We start from the raw sequence: 17,970 nt of genomic DNA on the forward strand, positions 1-17,970 counted from the left end.
ACTGCTAAACTTGATCTTCTCTCCCTCACCCCACTGCCTACGTTTCTAGACTCGGTGACTGCCTCTGGGCCAGGGGGTCCTGTTTCTCTCAGCCAAGCTCCAGGTCTGATGTTGCTGCCTTGGCGTGGCCCCCGGATGTCTCAGGTGGAGGAGCTAAGTCATAAGCTCAAGTGGGGAACCTCAGCCTCCCCAGGGTCACCTGATCCTGCACATTTGCCTCCTGAAGGCCTACCTGCTCACTCACTTCTCTGTCCCCATGACTGCATCCCCAGTCACCTCCTGCTACCAGCCGGTGCCACAGCAGTCTGCCTGGCCTGTTAAGGGCACAAATCTGATTAAGTCCCTGAATGCTTCAAATCCTTTAATAGCTTAGAGCCCGATAATGGCTTCCCAGAGCTTAGGACTAAGGACCACGCCCTGGCCGTGGCCCAGGGCCGAGGTCTGGCTCCTGGCTGCTGTCCAGGTAGAGAATAGCCTTGCTAAGATCGCAGAGGTGGTCAGGGCCTGCCTGCCTCCAAAGCTCTCAGACTAGTAACCTCCCAAGGGTGGAGGGTGCCGCCCTCGCCCAGGGAGGAAGGGTTCGAGGTGGCGTGCTGTCTACCTGCTGATGGGAAGCGGGACAGGGCCCCTCTAGGATCAGGCCCTCAGGCCGCGGAGAGACTGGCCTCTCAGAGTCCAGAACTGGCTCGGTGGGGTGAGGGTGGGGTGGGTGCCTGCCCTGGCCTAGAGCCCAGCATGCCCCACCTCCCACATGAGCCAATCCAGGGGTGGAGGGGGGGCGGGGCGCTGAGTTGGCAAACCCCTCAGGCACCTGGGCAGCAGGAGGGGGCAGGAAGGAGGCTCAGACCAGGACGTACAAACACAAGCTTCATTGAGGGGAGAGGCAGAGTGGGCAGGGGCGGGAGTCAGTCTTCCTTCAGGCTCCCGAACACAGCGGCTGGCACGCTCTGCTGTTCCAGGCGCACCTCTGGATGGGGGTGGGATGTGAGGAGGACTCGGTCACTCTCTGGGAGGGGGTCCCACCCCTACCCTCCATCCCTCCGGCCCACTGGCCCCTCACCGTTGGGCTCCAGGTCCATTTCATCCTCATCCTCGTCCTCGCCCAGCTCAATCTCCTCTGGGTTGGCCTGCTGGGCCAGCTCAGCCAGCTCCTCCCGGGAGGCGTCACTCCTGGGGCGGAGGGGGCCACACTGCTCAGCCAGGCCCGGCGGCCCCCCACCTCCTGGTGCCTCCCTCCTGAGAGCTGGCTGGCTCTGAGCCCCAGCCTCAGGGCGCCCTCCCTCACCTCACAAACAGGATCTTGCTCTGGGCCCTTGAGGGCTGGTCCCGCTCCGCCTCGGCCGCCAACTGCTCGGCACGCTGCTCCAGCAGCTTCATGTCATCCATACCGCTCTGCCCGGGGGCCAGGTCGGACACTGGGGGTGGAGGCAGGGAACGCGGGGGTCAGATGCCGTGGGGACCGTGCCTGCTTTGCTCTGGGTGCTGCTGGGTGCCCCCCACGTAAGCCTGAGGCCCCAATCCCCCAGGGGGTTCCCAGCCTGAGGCATGGGGGACGGGGTGAACCTTGATGCTCTCAGACCTGGGAGGCCAGCACCCATGGCAAGGGCCCGCTCACCGGTGCCCGTGGCACTGCCCGACACCTTGAGCATCTGCGAGGCCATGAAGTTGACCTGTGTGTTGTATGTGGCCTGCACGCTGCGGCGGATCCGCAGCATCTCCCGGATGGTGTCCTCGTTGCCATGCCGGACCTCAAAGTCCTTCCATGTTTGCCAGAAGGCCCCGGTCGTCTGCAGAGGGGGTAGCAGGAACATGAGCTGGTCAGCTTGGCCACAACCTCCCACCCCTCAATCCCTCCCCAGGTCCAGGACCGTCCCTACCCGGGGGTCGCAGATCTGCGAGCAGAAGCTGTATATGGCCCGGGCGCGGTCGATCTCCCCGAGCTTGCACTCCATGTCAGCGAACCGCAGGCACATCTCCCGGGCGTGCTCGTCAGACAGCACCTGGTGGGGTTGGGAGCGGTCAGGGAGGCTGGGATGGGGGCGGGGGTGCACACACCCCTCTGGGCACACCAGGCTGGCCCCTGGGCAGTAAGCCTACCCTCTGCCACACACACACAGGCTCACTCAGATTCCCTGCCTGCAAGACCCTCTTCTTCCCCCCTCACCCCCCACCCCCAATGCGGGCACCTCAATGGCCTTCTGATAAATGCTGCGGGTGTGGGTGACCCCGTAGATCTCAGCCGCCCGCTTGATGTAGATGTTGAACATGTCGTACTGCTGCGCGGGCTCCACAGCCCTGGTGGCACGCTCATACACTGCCATGGCGTGCCGCGCCAGGCCCCACTCTTCTTCCAGCTGCGCGTACAGCAGGTACAGCGCTGCGGCAGGACAAAGCAGGGGGTGGGATTAGAGATCAGCGGTTGGGCCTGGGATGCGCCCCTACCCCCCAAGACCATTTGGCCCCCCTCACTCTTGGCATATTTGGGAGGGCAGCCATCCAGCGCCTGCTCAAAGAGGTCACGTGCCCGCTCCAGCTTGCGGCCCCCGTAGCGGGCAATGAACTTCGTCAGGTAGGTACTCCAGATGTCCGACACGTTGGGCCACTTGAACAACGAGATGCCGCGCTCGTATGCCTGCCCGAGGGGGTGCTGTGTGTGAGCCCTCAGCAGGAGGACCCCTCACGCCCATGTCCCCTTCTGGCTCATTCAGCGGGCCCCTGGCCTGCCTGCCTGCCTCTCCCTCCTGCTCCTCCCCGTGATCACGCAATCAAAACCCAGCCTGGCGGCCAATGCATGGCCTGTCTCCCTCTATAGGCTGCCAGGACCCTAGACAGAGCTGGACTAGGACTCACTAAGCTAACTCAGCAACTTTATGGCTGAAAATGGGAGTAGATCCTCAGCTCCACAGATACTGAAGCCTGGGGAGAAAGGTCACCACCCAGGCAGGGGGCAGGCCTGACACTCAAGAGGCGGCACTCATGTGTGTACGACACCGTCCCCCCCACCGTGTCCCCATTCCTGTGTCCCTGTGTCCCCCCAAATTCAAGTCAAAACCCTAGCTCCCAGTACCTCAGAACAAGATTATTTGGAAAAAAATTTTACAAGATATAACTTGAGTTAAAATGAGATGGTTAAGGTGACCTCACTCCAATACAACTCACATCCTCATGACAGCAGAGGCAGCCACGTCAGAACACCATGAAGAGGCGACCTCTACAAGCCAAAGGGAGGGGCTCTCGGAGGAAAACCACCCTGCCCACACCTTGATCTCAGACTTTGGGCCTCCACGACGAAGAAAACGCACCTCCGTGGGTTAAGCCGCCCAGTGGGTGGTACCTTGTGGGGGCGGCCTGAGCACAGGAACAGTGTCCCTGACACCTGGGTGGGACCCCCGTACCTTGAAGCTCTCCTCAAAGTACTTGTGCTCCTCCAGGAACATGGCGTAGTTAATGACGATCTGCGGCGTGGCGATGCGCAGGTCCAGGATGCGGTCGTACACTGCCTTGGTGGACTGCGGGGCGGGGACAGGGCGGTGTGCCCCGGGTGGGGGAGTCAGCCCCCCTCCCCTCCGTAGGGAGCGCGTCGCATTCCCCTACCCCATCCCAGGGGCTCCACTGGAAGGTGCAATCCCACCCCCATCCTGTTCCAGGGGCTCACCTGGAAGGTGCCGAGGCTCTCCTCCAGGTCGGCCAGCATGGACCACACCTTCAGAGACTTGTACACACGGTTCTGCACAGGCTCTGAGCCATCAAAGTACTCAGCGCGCCGGGCAGGCAGCGCTGTCGCCTTCTGCAGGGGCAAGGACGGCAGGGGGAGGCGCTCAGGGGGCATCCTGAACCCTGACGGCACACCCTGCAGCGCCCAAGCGCGCCCATCCCACCCCTCGCCGGCCCATCTCACCCCTCGCCTGCCCATCCCACCCTTCACCTGCCCATCCCACCCCGCGCCAGCCTATGCTCACCCGCAGAAGTCGCAAGGCCTGGTCGTAGTTCTCATGCCGGAGCTCCAGCTCTCCACACTCGCACCACACACTGGCCAGGTCGTCCACCTGCTTGAAACTCACCTTGGTGGCTTTCTCCAAGATGACGCGGGCCTGCGGGGCGGGCAGAGGCCAGGCTGAGACCCCGCCCACGAAGGGGGCGGGGCAGAGGACCCATAAGACGTCCATCCGCGACACCCACACTCACATCGTCCAGCTGCCCGTTGTCCTCGTAAAACTTGGCAAACGCGACCCACAGCGTGTGGGGCTTGCCGGTGGCTTTGAAGGGGTCCACCGTCTGCACAGCCTCCGTGTACGTATTGATGATCTGGGAGGGAAGGGCTGGGTCAGGCTGGGCGGGGACCCGGTGGGGAGGGGGCGGGCCTCGGAGGAGAGGGGGCCAAGACAGGCTCTGGAGGCGGGGCCGTCACACACCTCCCGAGGGCGGCCCTGGTGCAGGGCCACACGCTTGTGCCACTCGTGCACGTGGTGTGGGTTCTGGCGCAGCAGGACGCTGTTGAGGAGCAGAGGCCGCCGGCTGATGAGCTGCTCGAAGCGGGCCAGGCGTAGCTCCAGGTCTACGTCATCTGCGAAGTCGGGGCAGGGCGGAGGGCGTCAGTTCACAGTACCCAGGGCACCTCCTGCTCACTGCCGGTCCCTACCCTACGCCCCCACTGTCCATCTGGGCACTCCCTCTCCGAGCTGCCCCAGGGCCACCGTGAACCCACACGTGGGCAGGGTCCAGGCTACCCTGGAAACCCCTCAATCCCACCGCCCCCCCCAAGCCCTCCTTCCCTGCCAAGCTCTGGCCCAGGCCCCCTCTCCACCTCACTGTGTACCCTGCTTTCCCTTCCCACCAGCGTTCAACCCAAGCCCCACTGAAAAGTGTCCCCAGTCCTGGCAACCCACCCACTCACACTCCCCTGCTGCTGGCCTCTGACCCCAAGACCCACTCACCCCCAACAAGTCACTAGGGACCCCTCTCCCCCAGCTCACCCTCCTCCTCCCGCCCCAGCTCCGAGGCGGTCTCCATCTTCGCCGCGATCATACTCTCCTCGAATTGGGCATAGCTGTCAAACACCTGGGTGAAGTCCCGCACGGTCATCACAGTCCGGATGGCCTCCTCATACACGTCCCGAGCCTGCAGGGAAGGGAAGTGGGGGAGGAGGTTGTAAGCAAAGTGCAGGGGAGAGGCGTGTGTGCCCACCACAGGGACCCTAGGCATCTGACAGAACCGGCCTCTGAGCACCCATCCCAGATCAGAATCCCCGTAGGGTACTCCCTGGGGCCTGCCCAGCACTGCCAGCATCCAACAATGGTTGGAGCTCTCCCTTCCCCTCTTCTACCAGATGATCTGGGGACCTCGGCTCCTCATCAGTAAACAGAGTGGCAGCTCCTCATGCAGTAACCATGGGGCTCAAGTGAGATACATGATGGCCCAGCCCCCGTTAGACCAAAAGGGAGACCAACCACCCTGCCAGGGCCTGAACCTCAGCAGGTCATGGACGGCTCAGCTGTTGCTACAAAGTACCCCTCACACCAGTCTGACCCCTCTTTCCAGCACACATTCTCCTGGTCATTCCCCAAACCCCAAACCGAGGGGACGGGCAGTATGAAAGGAAAGTGGTGGGAGGCCCCCTCACTCTGCCCCTGCCTGGCCAGTCTCCTGCTGCCAGCTCCGGCCTATGTGGTCCACTCAAAGTGTCAGCCCGAAGGGTCTGTATTTTTGTAGAACGCACAGCTGGTCAGGCCTGTGTCCTGCTCATGGCTGGCTAACTCGCAGCTCCCTGTAGCGGGACACAGTTGGCCCCTTGTTGGCCTGCAGGGCTCCCCCTTCCCCCAGGCCTGCACAGCCCACTCTGGGCCCCGACTCCAGCTCCACCCTCTTGCTCTGATCACCCCTGGCCCACCCTCTCCCCAGCCAGCCCCTCCAGGGACCTCTCTGAGCCCCCCCACACGGCCCCCATCCCCAAGCTTGCCACTCCACTGTCACAAGGAGAACAGCCAACATGAACAGATGGTAACACCAACACCTCAGGAGGGACCCTCACACCAAACCCCAACTCCAGCCTGAGTCCCAATAGGTGGGAATGCAACTGTCACTCTCAAAAGTTCATTCTCAGGAAACTTCAGCAAATGAGGACACCCAAGCTAAAACAGGTCCAAGGCTACCACCATGGAAAACTAGGTTTCGCTGGTTCAAGGTGGGTGCGCTCGCTGGCAGTCTGCCTCGCCCCACCTTCAGGAAGGCACGTGCAAAAGTGTGCACTAGCAATACACTGGCACATGTTTCTGCTCATATGCACGTCCACAGGTGTCCCCAAAGGCTGAGTGCTGGAGGGAGGCCCCGCCCCGCTCCCAGACCCCTGCCTGCCCAGGCACCTTCTCGAAGTGACCGCTACGGATGTAGTAGTCAGCCAGCGAGCACCAGAGCTTGCCCAGCTGGTCGGTGAAGCGGGTGAGGCCCCCGCGGATGATGGCGTCCACATTGAGAGACTGCACCTTGTCAGGGTTCTGGGAGATGAGGTCACAGAGCTCGTGCCACAGCTGCGGGGTGAGGGAAGGTCAGCCTTGGCCCCAAGGGGCCGGCCCTCCCGCCTGGCCAGCACCCAGGGCCCACCTGGTAGTTAGACTTGCCGGCCTTCGACACGAAGCGTTCGTCGTTCACCACGGTGGCCAGGCGCTGCGCTGCCTCATCCAGCCGGTCGCTTGACTTGAGGTACTCGATATACTCCTCAGCGCTTTCGGGGCTCAGCTGGGCACCCACACACCACCGGCTGTCAGTGGGGCCACAGGGCCACACCACCATGCCCCCTCCCACCCCACCTCCGGTCAGCCACCCACCACTGTTCTGGGCAGGAGCTAGCGCTGCACTTCCAGTCTCAGCCCCAGCCCTCACCAGTCCAGGTCCAGCCCTCACTGTCTGGGTCAGACACCAGCGGTCCAGCCTGCACAGACCAGGCCTTGCTTTCATCCCAAGCCCCCTACCTAAAACAGCACTGCACTAAGGACTTCACGATGCATAAGAGACTATACATTTGGGGAAACCGCATGAGGCCTCCATACTGTTTGCCCCTCGACTCTCAGCCCTGCCTGTTATGTGTTTATCTCCTGTTCCCTGCCCTCTCACGGTTGCAGATTTACTCTGGTTTATGCAGTCAGGTCGCAAGCATTTGTCTGCCAGGTGAGACTGAAAGCTCCGTGCAAACGGACGGTCTTAGCCACGCTATCCCCAGCACCTGTATCCCAGCGCCTGACGTGGAGCAGATGCTCACAAACTCTCTGGAGATCGAACACAGAACTCATAAACAAAACCCTGTCTGTCTCAATGAGCCACGTTCCCATTTCCTGTCTGTCAGGGCACACAGTGCCCCCAGCGAGCCCGTTTTTGGAAAGTCCTGACCTGGGGAACTGGCCCACCTGCCTGAACCTGGCCCCGTCTTGCCCTTTTAGGAGCCTCACCTTGAGGAAGCGCCGGTAGCCCCGTACAGCAGTCTCAGGCAGGGGGTGTGAGCGCAGGAAGCGCAGGTACAGGGGCCAAATACGAGAGTGCTGGGTGATGGGCAATGCCCGGAGGGCCCGGTCGAAAGTTCGGCGCGTGTGCGTGACACGTCCCTGGTCCATTAGGAACTGGCAGTAATCCAGCCACAGCCGGGGCATCTGGAGGGGTGGGGAGAGGAGGGGCTGAGCTGCCAGCCTCAGCACTGGGCCCCAGGATGCTGGATGTCCCCTGCAGCAGGACCCAGAACCCCAGTGTCCCTGGAACTAAGTCTTGCTCAGGCCGGCATGCACAGAGGTCACAGAATTCCCACCCCTGCTCTGTCCACCTCCGTGGACTCTGAGCCCCACCTCCCTACTCATTCCCTGGCCCAGCCATGCCCCTCCCCACCTTGTGCATGAACACAAAGGCCCTCTCATGGCAGTTGTTGACATCTTCATAGGCGGGGTCAGTCACGCAGCGATGCTTCACCTGTGCCCGGCGGGCCTTCAGGTAGCGGTACCAGAGTTTGTAGCTGGGAGTTGGAGGGAGGGGCAGTGACTGGTCAGCTTTTATGGACTCCCGGGACCCTTCCCTCTGCCCTATGAGACGAGGGCTAGGAGCAGGGGCCTGGGGAGGATGGCCAGGACATCAGGGAAGGTGTGCTCAGCGATTCCTGGGATGTCTACTCGCTGACACAACACCTAGGAGGGACCTGGGACCTACTAGCCAGTTCTGGTGTGATGGGATAAGAAAAGGTGGGGCAGGGGGCGGAGGCAGGCAGGGCAGCTGCTGCCAATCTCACCTGCAGGGCAGCAGCTTGAGCGCCCGCTCATACAGTTGATTGAGCCTGGGCTTGGGGGCCCCCTGCTTGAACTCGATGTAGCGGAGCCAGCACTTGACGGAGAACTGGTTCCGCATGATTTCCTCCTCATAGGGGAGGTCCTCTTCCTCCTGCCAGGGCCGGGGCATGGGGAGAAGACAGACCTGCTCTCAGAGCCTGCGCACAGCAGCACTCCTACTGGGACCCCTACCCAGGTCCCAGATGCCACTGCTCACCACTGGAGCCCAGTCACCCAGATACCAGGACCAGACTTTTACCTCTCAGAATCTGATGACTTACAACGTGACCCAGACTATCAGACTCCTCGGTCACCGGGTTCCAGGCCAGGCATGAAACTATCACCCAGATATCACTCTCTTGGCCTTCCGAATCAAGCTATCCACTTTCTGGCCCAGGTCACCAGACTCTACAGACACCAAGGTTCTGGTCCAACGCTAGGCCTCTGCCCTAGTCACCAAGTCTTAACCTCCTTAGAGCATGACTCCCCAGACACCAGACCTTTGGCATCTCAGGCTCCCACCAGCCAGTTTAGTTCAACTCTGCCCCAGAAGTTGGAAGCTAGATCCTTTATCTCAGGAAGAAAGGTATGGACAAGTTCCCTAGCCTTTAACTCGAGACACCAAGAAGCAATCTAGTGAAAATGCCACGCCTCTACTCCAAACACCAAGACTTTGACTCTCCAGTATTCTACTGGCCGTTGCCCACTTAGCTCCACATCACCAGGTCTTTACTTCTTTCCCAAGATTCTCCCGGTCCAGACACCATGCCTTTATCCCAGAAACTATAACGCTCAGGACCAGACCTGGACCGTTACCCGGAACACTTAGATTTTACCAATGAAACCAGCCCTGGACTACTCACCATGCTTTTACTTCAAACACCAGGCCTCTCAAGGTTTAGCTACATGAGTTTCCCTTCCCGCCCACACCCTGCGCGCTCCCATTTCCGCCCCAGGTCTGGGATGCTAGGCCCTTAACTTCGACCATTTGCTCTTTACTAAGGTCACCTGAGCTCCAGCACCAGATCTTTGCTCCTGACCAGCCTGGTCCAGACATCACGAGTCGGCCCGTAAGGGTCCTCCTGCTCTCAGACCGGCACAGTTTTAGCCTAAATATCCCGAGTGGCCAAGCCCCAATCCCTTGAGGTATCTAAGCCCCGGCGCCCCTATGAATGCCACCCCCGGCCCGCCGCGGACTCACGAACACAAGGTCCGGTCGCTCGGGCCTCGAAAGCCGCGCCATGACCACCATTTTCCAGGCTCCCCAGACACGGACAGGAGTCGCGGTATGCTGACGTCTACGCCTAAAGGCCTCCTATATCGAACCAGACTAATTTCCCATTGGCTGAACTCCTCCCGATCATGCGCCAGGTGTTGTTGACTTTCCTTTCGACCACCCCAGCTACCGGAAGCATTGGCGAGCGCCCTAAGATGACGTCATCATGAAGCTACTTAGACCAATCAGCTTTAGCAGTGGAGCCCGCGGACTCCCAATGACATACTGTCTTGTTGGACGGTTGGCTTTGGGCGGAAGCGACTGTGAAGCCTAAGAGCAGAAACATGGGGGTGAAGCTTGAGGTGTTTCGGGTCAGTGAGCAACGGAGCGGTCGGAAAGCTGGGCGCGGGGTTCTTCCTGGATGAGAAGGCTCTGAAAAGGGAGGCCTCCGAGAGAGGGGCTCTGGGGCGAAAGCTCCATTGATTTGAAAGGGACCTTTACTGTTGGAGACGCAGAGAAGGGGGCGCTGGGTTGGGGGCTCTGGGAGGGCAGGTGTGAGGAAAACCCTCTGAGAGATGTGACCTGGGGAGGAGGCTCTAAGAAGGAAGACTTCAGGCTCTGGCGGAGCTCTCGGGTTTAAAGTGGGTGTGCGTCTTTCTCCTAGACCGACTCCTAGACTGAAGAATGAGTTCTGGATCTGAGGGTGCTCTGGAATCTAGCTGGGAGTGGTTTGAGGTCTCAGAGAGATGCCTTTATTGTAGTAGAAGCTCTTCTGCTCCTGGGGCCAATATATCTGTGTTTCTTTGAGAAAGAGTCTTTCAGACTTGGAGGGGGCTTTCGGGGTGGGGGTGGGGGGTTACTCTTGGATTCTTGGGACTAGACTTCAAGGTGTGTGACTTCTGTACCCTTGCTGGGAGTTTTGGGGTTCTGGAGGGTCCTGAAGAAACACCTCTGGTCTCGTTTTCCCGACTCTGAGCAGCCTCTGTACAGTAGGGGTTGAGGCGGGGATGGTAATTCCTGACTACTCATCCCTCCCCTTCCCTTCCAGATGACCATCTACCTCACCTTCCCTGTGGCTATGTTCTGGATTGCCAATCAGGCCGAGTGGTTTGAGGACTATGTCATACAGCGCAAGGTGGGCACTGGTTCATTCCAGGGAATGGGGAAGGGTATGAGGGAACAGGGTCAGCCTTCCCTGAGCCGACCCTGCCCTGGATGCGGGGCTCTGGAGGCTTCTGGCTTGTGACTCCATCTGTGACTTTGTCCCTACAGAGGGAGCTGTGGCCCCCTGAGAAGGAGGACCAGGTAAGCCATGTAATTTTCCTCCCACCGGAGTGGGGAGGGGCCTGGATTCCTGTGGGCAGGGAACCTAGGGTGGAGGGACACATGATTTCCTTAACTGCCCTCTCCCTGAAAGTGAAAGTTGCTCAGTCGTGTCTGACTCTTTGCGGACCCCATGGACTATACAGTCCATGGAATTCTCTGGGCCATAATACTGGAGTGGGTAGCCTTTCCTTTCTCCAGGGGATCTTCCCAACCCAGGGATCAAACCCAGGTCTCCTGCATTAGAGACGGATTCTTTACCAGCTGAGCCACAAGGGAACCCCAAGAATACTGGAGTGGGTAGCCTATCCTTTCTCTAGCAGATCTTCCCAACCCAGGAATTGAACTGGGGTATCCTGCATTGCAGGTGGATTCTTTACCAATTGAGCTATCAGGGAACTCCCTGAAGGTTGAAGCTAATCTGGGGTTGTAATTGGCACAGGCTTCATTGTAGATAGGAACTCTGAAGCCACGGTCTGGGGGGTTAAGGGGAGGTGGGCTGAGAACAAGATCCAGGCCCTGAGGTGCATTTGCCTCTCCTTCCTTCCCATTTCACCTCCCCAGCGCCGGGAGCTAGAAGAATTCAAAGAGAGGATACGGAAGCAGCGGGAGGAGAAACTCCTTCGTGCTGCCCAGCAGAGCCCCTGAGGTCTCTCCGTGCCGGAATTCCAGCCTGCCCCGAAGAATAACACACACACGGTTCTTTGTTGCTCATGGAAGTGCTTTTATTGTCGGCTCTCAGGGGCCAAGTGGGGCCCAGGACACCTCAGGTCCTCAGGGGGCTTGTGTCTGGGGCTGGGGGCTGCTGTTCCGACGGAAGCTGAGAGCAGCTGGGTCCTGGGGGGTGAGGAGGGGTTGGGGACTGAGGGTCCCAGCTCGTTTCTGCACTCCGTCCTGTTGATACAAAGGGGTCAACCAGAGAGAGGGGCCGAGGGTAGTGCCAACCAGAGGGGGACACAGACGCTGGAGGGAGGCGGCAGATGGCAACTGAGTCACACCTCCCCTCCCTCCCCTTACCTGCTCCCACCATCCCTGAGCCTCTGTGCTCCTTGGTTACTCAACATTAAGGGTGGTATTTTGGGGCTGGTGGGTCTTGGGGGCCTCACTGGGGTCCTGATCAGAACCCAAGCTGTGGGCAAGTATGTGTGATGTGGACATGTGGGGGTCTGGATGCATCCTGTGCACAAGCTCACCTGTCCTCCACCCTCGGGGTGCCTTCCCAGGAAGGGGTCTATTCTCTGTTACCTCCTCATAGCTCTCAGACACTCGGGCTCAGGAGCTGTGAGTTCCCGTCATGTCTCTGACTTGAACATGCCCCAGACATGACCTCGATCCCTTTTCAGCCCTGTCTGGGCCTCTGCCCTCCCTCTGAACCGGGGTATTGGATCCACCGGGGTCTTGTGACTGGCAGGGACTCAGGATGAGTGCTCCTACCAGATGATGGATGGACAGAGGTGGGGGTGGGGCCCCTTGCACTCCTGGCTGGGGGTGGAAGGCAGGGTTAAAGGCCTCAGCCTGGTTGGTCTCTCCTCAGCCCAGGCAGAACATCACCTACCTTGGGGCCCAAAGGCTGGAAGCCAGGCAGAGCGCTGACCGTCACTCGCTGGTCATCCATGCGGCGGCCCTGGGTATTGGCCAGCATGTCCATGAGGCTGTCCATCTCGGGTGCAGGGCCGCTGTCTGCGTGGAGCCAAGGCCATGGGGAGCTCAGCCCAGCTGGAGCCCCCCAGCCCACATCCTCCAAGAAGCATGCTGGTATCTGCCCCCAACCCATGGCCATCTCTGTCCCCAGTCACCAGCTCACTTTCTCAGACTCTTTCCCACAGGCCCCCCAGGTGGCCACTTGCCCCATTCATGCCCGGCCACCCACATTACAGCCACTTCTGCACACCCTGCTGCCCACTCTCACGGCTGTCAGAGGCTGGGCCCGGCCCCGCCTGCAGCGAGCAGCGCTGCTCCTCCATCCGGCCGCCCTGCACGTGGCTCAGCAGGTTGAAGAAGCCCTCCTGGTCTGGGGAGCCAGCCTGGGGAACAGATATGCTCAGTCCAGCCCACCCTCAGCCAGGAGACCCATCAACCCAGTCAGCCAGCTTCCACCTGGCTCCCGGGCCCGCTCTGGGCTTCTCTGTGGCTCTCACCATGGTCCCCGCCGATGTGCTGCTTTGCAGAGCTGCTCCAAATGAGACATGAGTCTCCTCCTCAATCTCGCCCTGGCCCCTGCCCCAGGGGCCCCACCAGCAGTGCCACGTGACTGCAGCGCTGCCCCAAGAGAGAGGGCTGACGTCCTACATAGGGGCCTGACTGCGGGGTGGCCTGGGACTGGGACACTAGCCAGGGGACCATCCCGGGGGCCGCTCCCTTATCCCAACCCCCTCCCTCCATGGGGTCATCACTGAGAGCCCTGACCTCGCTGGGGGGTGGATTAGGCACTCAGAACCTCAAGTGCCCTCCTGCACCTTCTTAGGTGGCAACTGGGTCAGGGGTCCCAGAAGACTCCTTGTTAATTAGGTGCCCTACAAATGAATTAGTCTTGTCATTCACAGGCCCTTGGGGGGGGGTGGGGGTGGGGCCTGCTCACCTTGTCGCAGGCTGAGCCCACATCCTCCTGTTCCTGGTCCATCGTTGTCCCTGTCCCCCCTGCCTCCCCTGGATCCCGTCCACCTCTCCGCTGGCCTCTGCCCCAGCCCCAGGCCAGAGAAGGCTTTTTAAGAGACTGGGATATGGAGGGGGGCGGGGTGTGTGTAGTGGATACCCAGCCCCAAATCCCCAGCTCATGCCCCATCTGCTCCCACCCAAGCTTAAGCCCCATAAAGATGATCCAGATAATTGTTTTTGCAGCGTGAGGCCGGGGCTGCTGTGGGGGCAGGAGGCAGGGTGACCTGGGTTTAGGACCTGCTGGGCCTCAAGGACTCAGGTGGAGTGCAGGGTCCCCACAGTGGAGAGCTTGAGTTGACTGGACCCCCTTGGGAGAGGACTGGACCATGGGACAGCTCAGGTGAGATCTGCATCCACCTTGCCCACCCGTATTTGCTGGAAAGGCAGTTGCCATCCACAGGTGGTGGGAGGAGAGGAAGCTCAAGGACACCTGAACCACCACCAGCTAGCCTGGCTCCACCTCTGTCTCCTGGCCATCCTTTCTACTACTGTCCCCAGGTCTGGTTGTCCACACCTCATCCCCCCAAAAAACTGGAAGTTGTGGGACCACCTGTCTCCCCATCACCAACGCCAAGTTGGCCTGTCTCCTCCCATTTGACCCCCCCTCCCCCAGTCCCAGTTAGGGATGAGAGGCTACAGTCCTGCCGAGGGAGGCAAGAAGGAAACCCCACCCCGTCCCCTGAGCAGCTGTGGCTCCCCATCAGTGCCCTGGGAGGGTGCTGTTGGGAGGACCCCAAGTGCACCCCACCCCCTCCCCAGCATGCCTTTCTGGAAACCAGTTAAAGTTTCTTCACAGGACAAAGGGGCCGCACCATGACCACCTCTGCCCGATTGTAAAGCTTGGTCCTCCTCCCCAGACAGACCACTGCCCTCTGGAGCCCCTGTCCACATCTTCTCCGTGGCCCCATGACCCCCAAATGCCAACGTGCTGTCCTGCTCCTCCCCAGACATATTAGTTCCCAGACTTCTTAATGAAGTGTGCCGAACGAGGTAGCTTAGAGCAGCAGACATTTATTGTCATACAGTTCTGGAGGCCAGAAGTCCAAAATCCAGGTGTTGGCAGGGCCATGCGGAGGAGAGACTCTTTCCTTGCCTCTCCCTGGGTTCGAGTGGCTGCTGGCAGTCCTTAATGTCCTGTGGCTTGTCGCTGCAGGACTTGTCTCTGCCTTTGTCATCACAGGCATCCCCATCATGTACTTGTTTTAACACGGCTGTCCTAAGACATAGACACTAGTCACACTGCTTTGGGGACTCACCCTACCACAGCACAACCTCATCTTTTACTAACTGCACCTGCAAAAACCATATATCCAAAACAGGGCACATTCTAAGGTACTGCGAGTAAGGGCTGTAACATACTTTTTTTTTTTTTCCTTCAAGGGGGTGGTTAGCACACCCTTGAGCCCATAGCAGCAGAAGACCTGATTATCCTCACCTGATAGAGTGAGGCCAGACCCTACAGAGTCTCACCACCAGAGGACAGACCAAGAGAGACGCTAGAGGTGGTCCCAGCTCCCTCCCCCTTCCCCATTGCCCCTACAATCCATCCTTCCTCCCAGGAACCACAGGGGTCTCCTCCCTCCCTCACTCAGAACTCTCCCTTGGCCCCCACTGTCCTCAGGAGAAAACCCGAATACCATGAGACCATGGAGATGTTCTAAACTTGACTGGTGATGTCAGTCAGAATGGCCATCATTTAAAAATCTTATAAATGCTGGAGAGGATGTGGAGGAAAGGGAACCATCCTACACTGTGGGTGGGTATGTAAGATAGGGCAGTCACTATGGAGAACAGTATTGGAGGTTCCTCAAAAAACTAAGAATGGAGCTACCATATGATCCAGCAATCCCACTTTTAGGCATACATCCGGACAAAACTAACTTGTAAAGATACATGCACCCCAGTGTTCATTGCAGCACTATTCACAATAGCTAAGGCACAGAAACAACAGATGAATGGATAACAAATGGAGAATCAACAGATGGATGGATAAAGAAGATGCGGTGCGTATACACAATGGAATATTACTCAACCATTAAAAAGAATGAAATAATGCCATTTGCAGCAACATGGACCTAGAGGTTATTATACTAGGTGAAGTAAGTTAGAGAAACAGCATCTGATTTCACTCAGGTATGGAATCTAAAATACGACACAAATTATTTACATAACAGAAACAGATGAACAGACACAAAAAAGAGACTTGTGGTTGTCAAATGCAAGGAGGTGTGGAGGAGGGATGGACTAAGAGTTTGGGGTTAGCAAATGAAAACTTCTATATAGAGTATAGCACAAAACTATTTAATATCCTGTGATAAACCATAATGGAAAAGAATATGAAAAACAACGTGCATGTATATCTGAATCATTTGCTGTAAAGTAGAAATTGACATGGTAAATCAACAATACTTCAGTAAATAAATTGACAGGTAACGGATACACAACCGTGAATATGGCAAAAGCCATTGATTGTCCCCTCTGTGGTTAAATTGTATGTGAATTATATTGTAATAAAGCTAAGAAACAAAAAGGGGAAAAAAGGATGGTAGAGAGGGGGAGAGAGAGAAGATGAGGGAGAGAAAGAAAAGAAGAAAGAAAAACCCAAGCTCCTTTGTAGAGAGGCCAGCCCTCCTGGTTTGGCCAGGACTGTCCCAGTTTTATCACTGAAAGCCCTGGGTCCTGAAAACCTCTCAATCCCATGCAAATTGGGCTAGGTTAGTCCTGCCATGTCCCACTGGGGTCTGGTCTCTGTGGCCCCTCCAACCTCAGCTTCTGTTGGGGAGGGGGGCATCCCCCCCTCATTTCACTCCAGCCACTCCTCCAATCTCACCTCCTGCTTCTCTATGCACGGCTGCTCCCTAATACCGCTCAGGGTTAAAAGATCATCCCCTCAGGATACCCCTCTGGCACCACCCCCAATAGAGTGCCCCCATCCCACCCCCAAATTTGCTATCATGTCACTTTCTTTCCTTAAGGCATAATTGATCATTTTCTCTCCCCTCCTCCTCCATTCAACTTTAAGTGTGCCTGGCAGGCTTTTTGGTCTTACTCATTATGGTCAGTCCCATGCCCATCCCGTGAAAGTGGCACAGGGCTTGGCACTTGGCTAAACTCTCAAAAAACCACAGCCAAATAAAACCACGTGTTCAGGACTGAGCCAGCTCAGGATTCTGTACCCACACACGAGTGTCACACCTTAAATCCTCATCAAAAGGAGAAGGTGATGCTGGACTGTGCCTGCTGTGTGATAAGGTGTCAGCCCTTTGCTGGCACACAGCCGGGGCAGGCCCTAATACTTCAAGTCGAGTGTAAATTGAGATGTGTGTGTATGTATGTGTGCAAGCGGTTGAACATGCCACTGAGTTCACGTGTGCATCAGCAAGGCTGTGACTAGCATACCTCCTGGGACCAACTCATGCTTCAGACTGCAATAGGCCTATTCATCACCCGGCCTTGGACAAGGGTCAGTCCGAGTTTGCGGTTTCATTGTCCAACCTGCGCTGCCCATCAGGGCCTCTGCAGGGTCGACTGAGAATCTGTATGTGTGTGTTACCTGCTCAGTTGTGTCAGACTCCTTGTGATCCCATGGACTGTTGCCTTCCAGGCTCCTCTGTCCGTGGAATTCTCCAGGCAAGAATGCTGGAGTGGATTTGCTAGTTCCTTCTTCAGGAGATCTTACCGACCCAGGAATCGAACCCCTGTGTTGCAGGCAGATTCTTTATCATCTGAGCCACCAGAGAAGCCCCGACTGAGAACCTGATAAGTCACTTAAGTCGTGTCCGACTCTGTGTAACCCCATAGACGGCAGCCCACGAGGCTCCCCTGTCCCTGGGATTCTCCAGGCAAGAACACTGGAGTGGGTTGCCATTTCCTTCTCCAATGCAGTAAAGTGAAAAGTGAAAGTGAAGTCGCTGAGTCTTGTCCGACTCTTAGCGACCCCATGGACTGCGGCCCACCAGGCTCCTCTGTCCATGGGATTTTCCAGGCAAGAGTCCTAGAGTGGGGTGCCATTGCCTTCTCCGGACTGAGAACCTAGCACCCAATAATTGCTGGTTTAGCTCCAACCTTCCCCCAGGCCTCCTTATCAAGTGTTGCCCAAGCCCACTGCTGCTACTAAACTCGGGAACAGAAGGTAAGTGGATCACGGGTTTGTGGTCCCGTAGCTCCAAGTAGGCATACACAGTATCCTTTAGACCCAGGGGAGAAATTTCTGCCGGGGTGGAACTATGCCTGGGGAAGATAAAGGGGTTATTATTGCCTTGCGATCCCACTTTCTCGTTGCACACAAGCTAGGGAAGTGTGTCTGAGCTCACGTCTTTGAACGTGTCGTCGGGCCGTGCTCCTCCGGCGACTTTGAAGATGTCTGCAGGGACGCTTTCGCCTGTCGTTTCAGCAGGGAACGCAACTTCTCCGACAACCGGTGGAGGGGCGGGGCCAGGTGGGCAGGGGGCGTGCCCTGGACCCGCAGGGCGGGGGCCA

General features: G+C 58.2%; 3 protein-coding genes across 4 annotated transcripts; 1 reads left to right on the forward strand and 2 right to left on the reverse strand.

The window, feature by feature from the left end:
- Positions 1-854: 854 nt before the first annotated feature.
- On the reverse strand, positions 855-9,697 carry XAB2 (XPA binding protein 2). Its single transcript, XM_061422317.1, has 19 exons — positions 9,499-9,697; positions 8,261-8,409; positions 7,867-7,990; positions 7,440-7,637; positions 6,598-6,732; positions 6,360-6,524; positions 4,974-5,118; positions 4,413-4,564; positions 4,186-4,305; positions 3,960-4,091; positions 3,656-3,787; positions 3,396-3,509; positions 2,470-2,632; positions 2,187-2,377; positions 1,878-2,000; positions 1,616-1,787; positions 1,286-1,415; positions 1,061-1,170; positions 855-967 (listed from the first exon to the last, which is right to left on the reverse strand). Exons 1-19 carry the CDS (start codon positions 9,547-9,549, stop codon positions 906-908), a joined length of 2,568 nt encoding a protein of 855 aa, XP_061278301.1. The 5' UTR covers positions 9,550-9,697; the 3' UTR covers positions 855-905.
- An 80-nt stretch (positions 9,698-9,777) lies between these two features.
- LOC133250733 (protein PET100 homolog, mitochondrial) lies at positions 9,778-11,550 on the forward strand. The gene is made up of 4 exons (XM_061422323.1): positions 9,778-9,884; positions 10,562-10,648; positions 10,786-10,818; positions 11,401-11,550. Exons 1-4 carry the CDS (start codon positions 9,858-9,860, stop codon positions 11,482-11,484), a joined length of 231 nt encoding a protein of 76 aa, XP_061278307.1. The 5' UTR covers positions 9,778-9,857; the 3' UTR covers positions 11,485-11,550.
- A 60-nt stretch (positions 11,551-11,610) lies between these two features.
- Positions 11,611-17,920, reverse strand: PCP2 (Purkinje cell protein 2). 2 transcript variants are annotated; one of them, XM_061422322.1, is made up of 4 exons: positions 13,415-17,920; positions 12,746-12,860; positions 12,392-12,516; positions 11,611-11,730 (listed from the first exon to the last, which is right to left on the reverse strand). In XM_061422322.1, the coding sequence occupies exons 1-4, from the start codon at positions 13,643-13,645 to the stop codon at positions 11,611-11,613; spliced, it is 591 nt and encodes a 196-aa protein (XP_061278306.1). In that variant the 5' UTR covers positions 13,646-17,920. The 2 variants fall into 2 exon arrangements, with proteins under 2 accessions (XP_061278306.1, XP_061278305.1); XM_061422321.1 differs by having other exon boundaries at positions 12,728-12,860.
- Between the last annotated feature and the right edge of the window lie 50 nt (positions 17,921-17,970).

This window comes from Bos javanicus, chromosome 7 (genome assembly GCF_032452875.1).
Source record: "Bos javanicus breed banteng chromosome 7, ARS-OSU_banteng_1.0, whole genome shotgun sequence".
In the NCBI taxonomy this organism is placed as follows: Eukaryota; Metazoa; Chordata; class Mammalia; order Artiodactyla; family Bovidae; genus Bos; species Bos javanicus.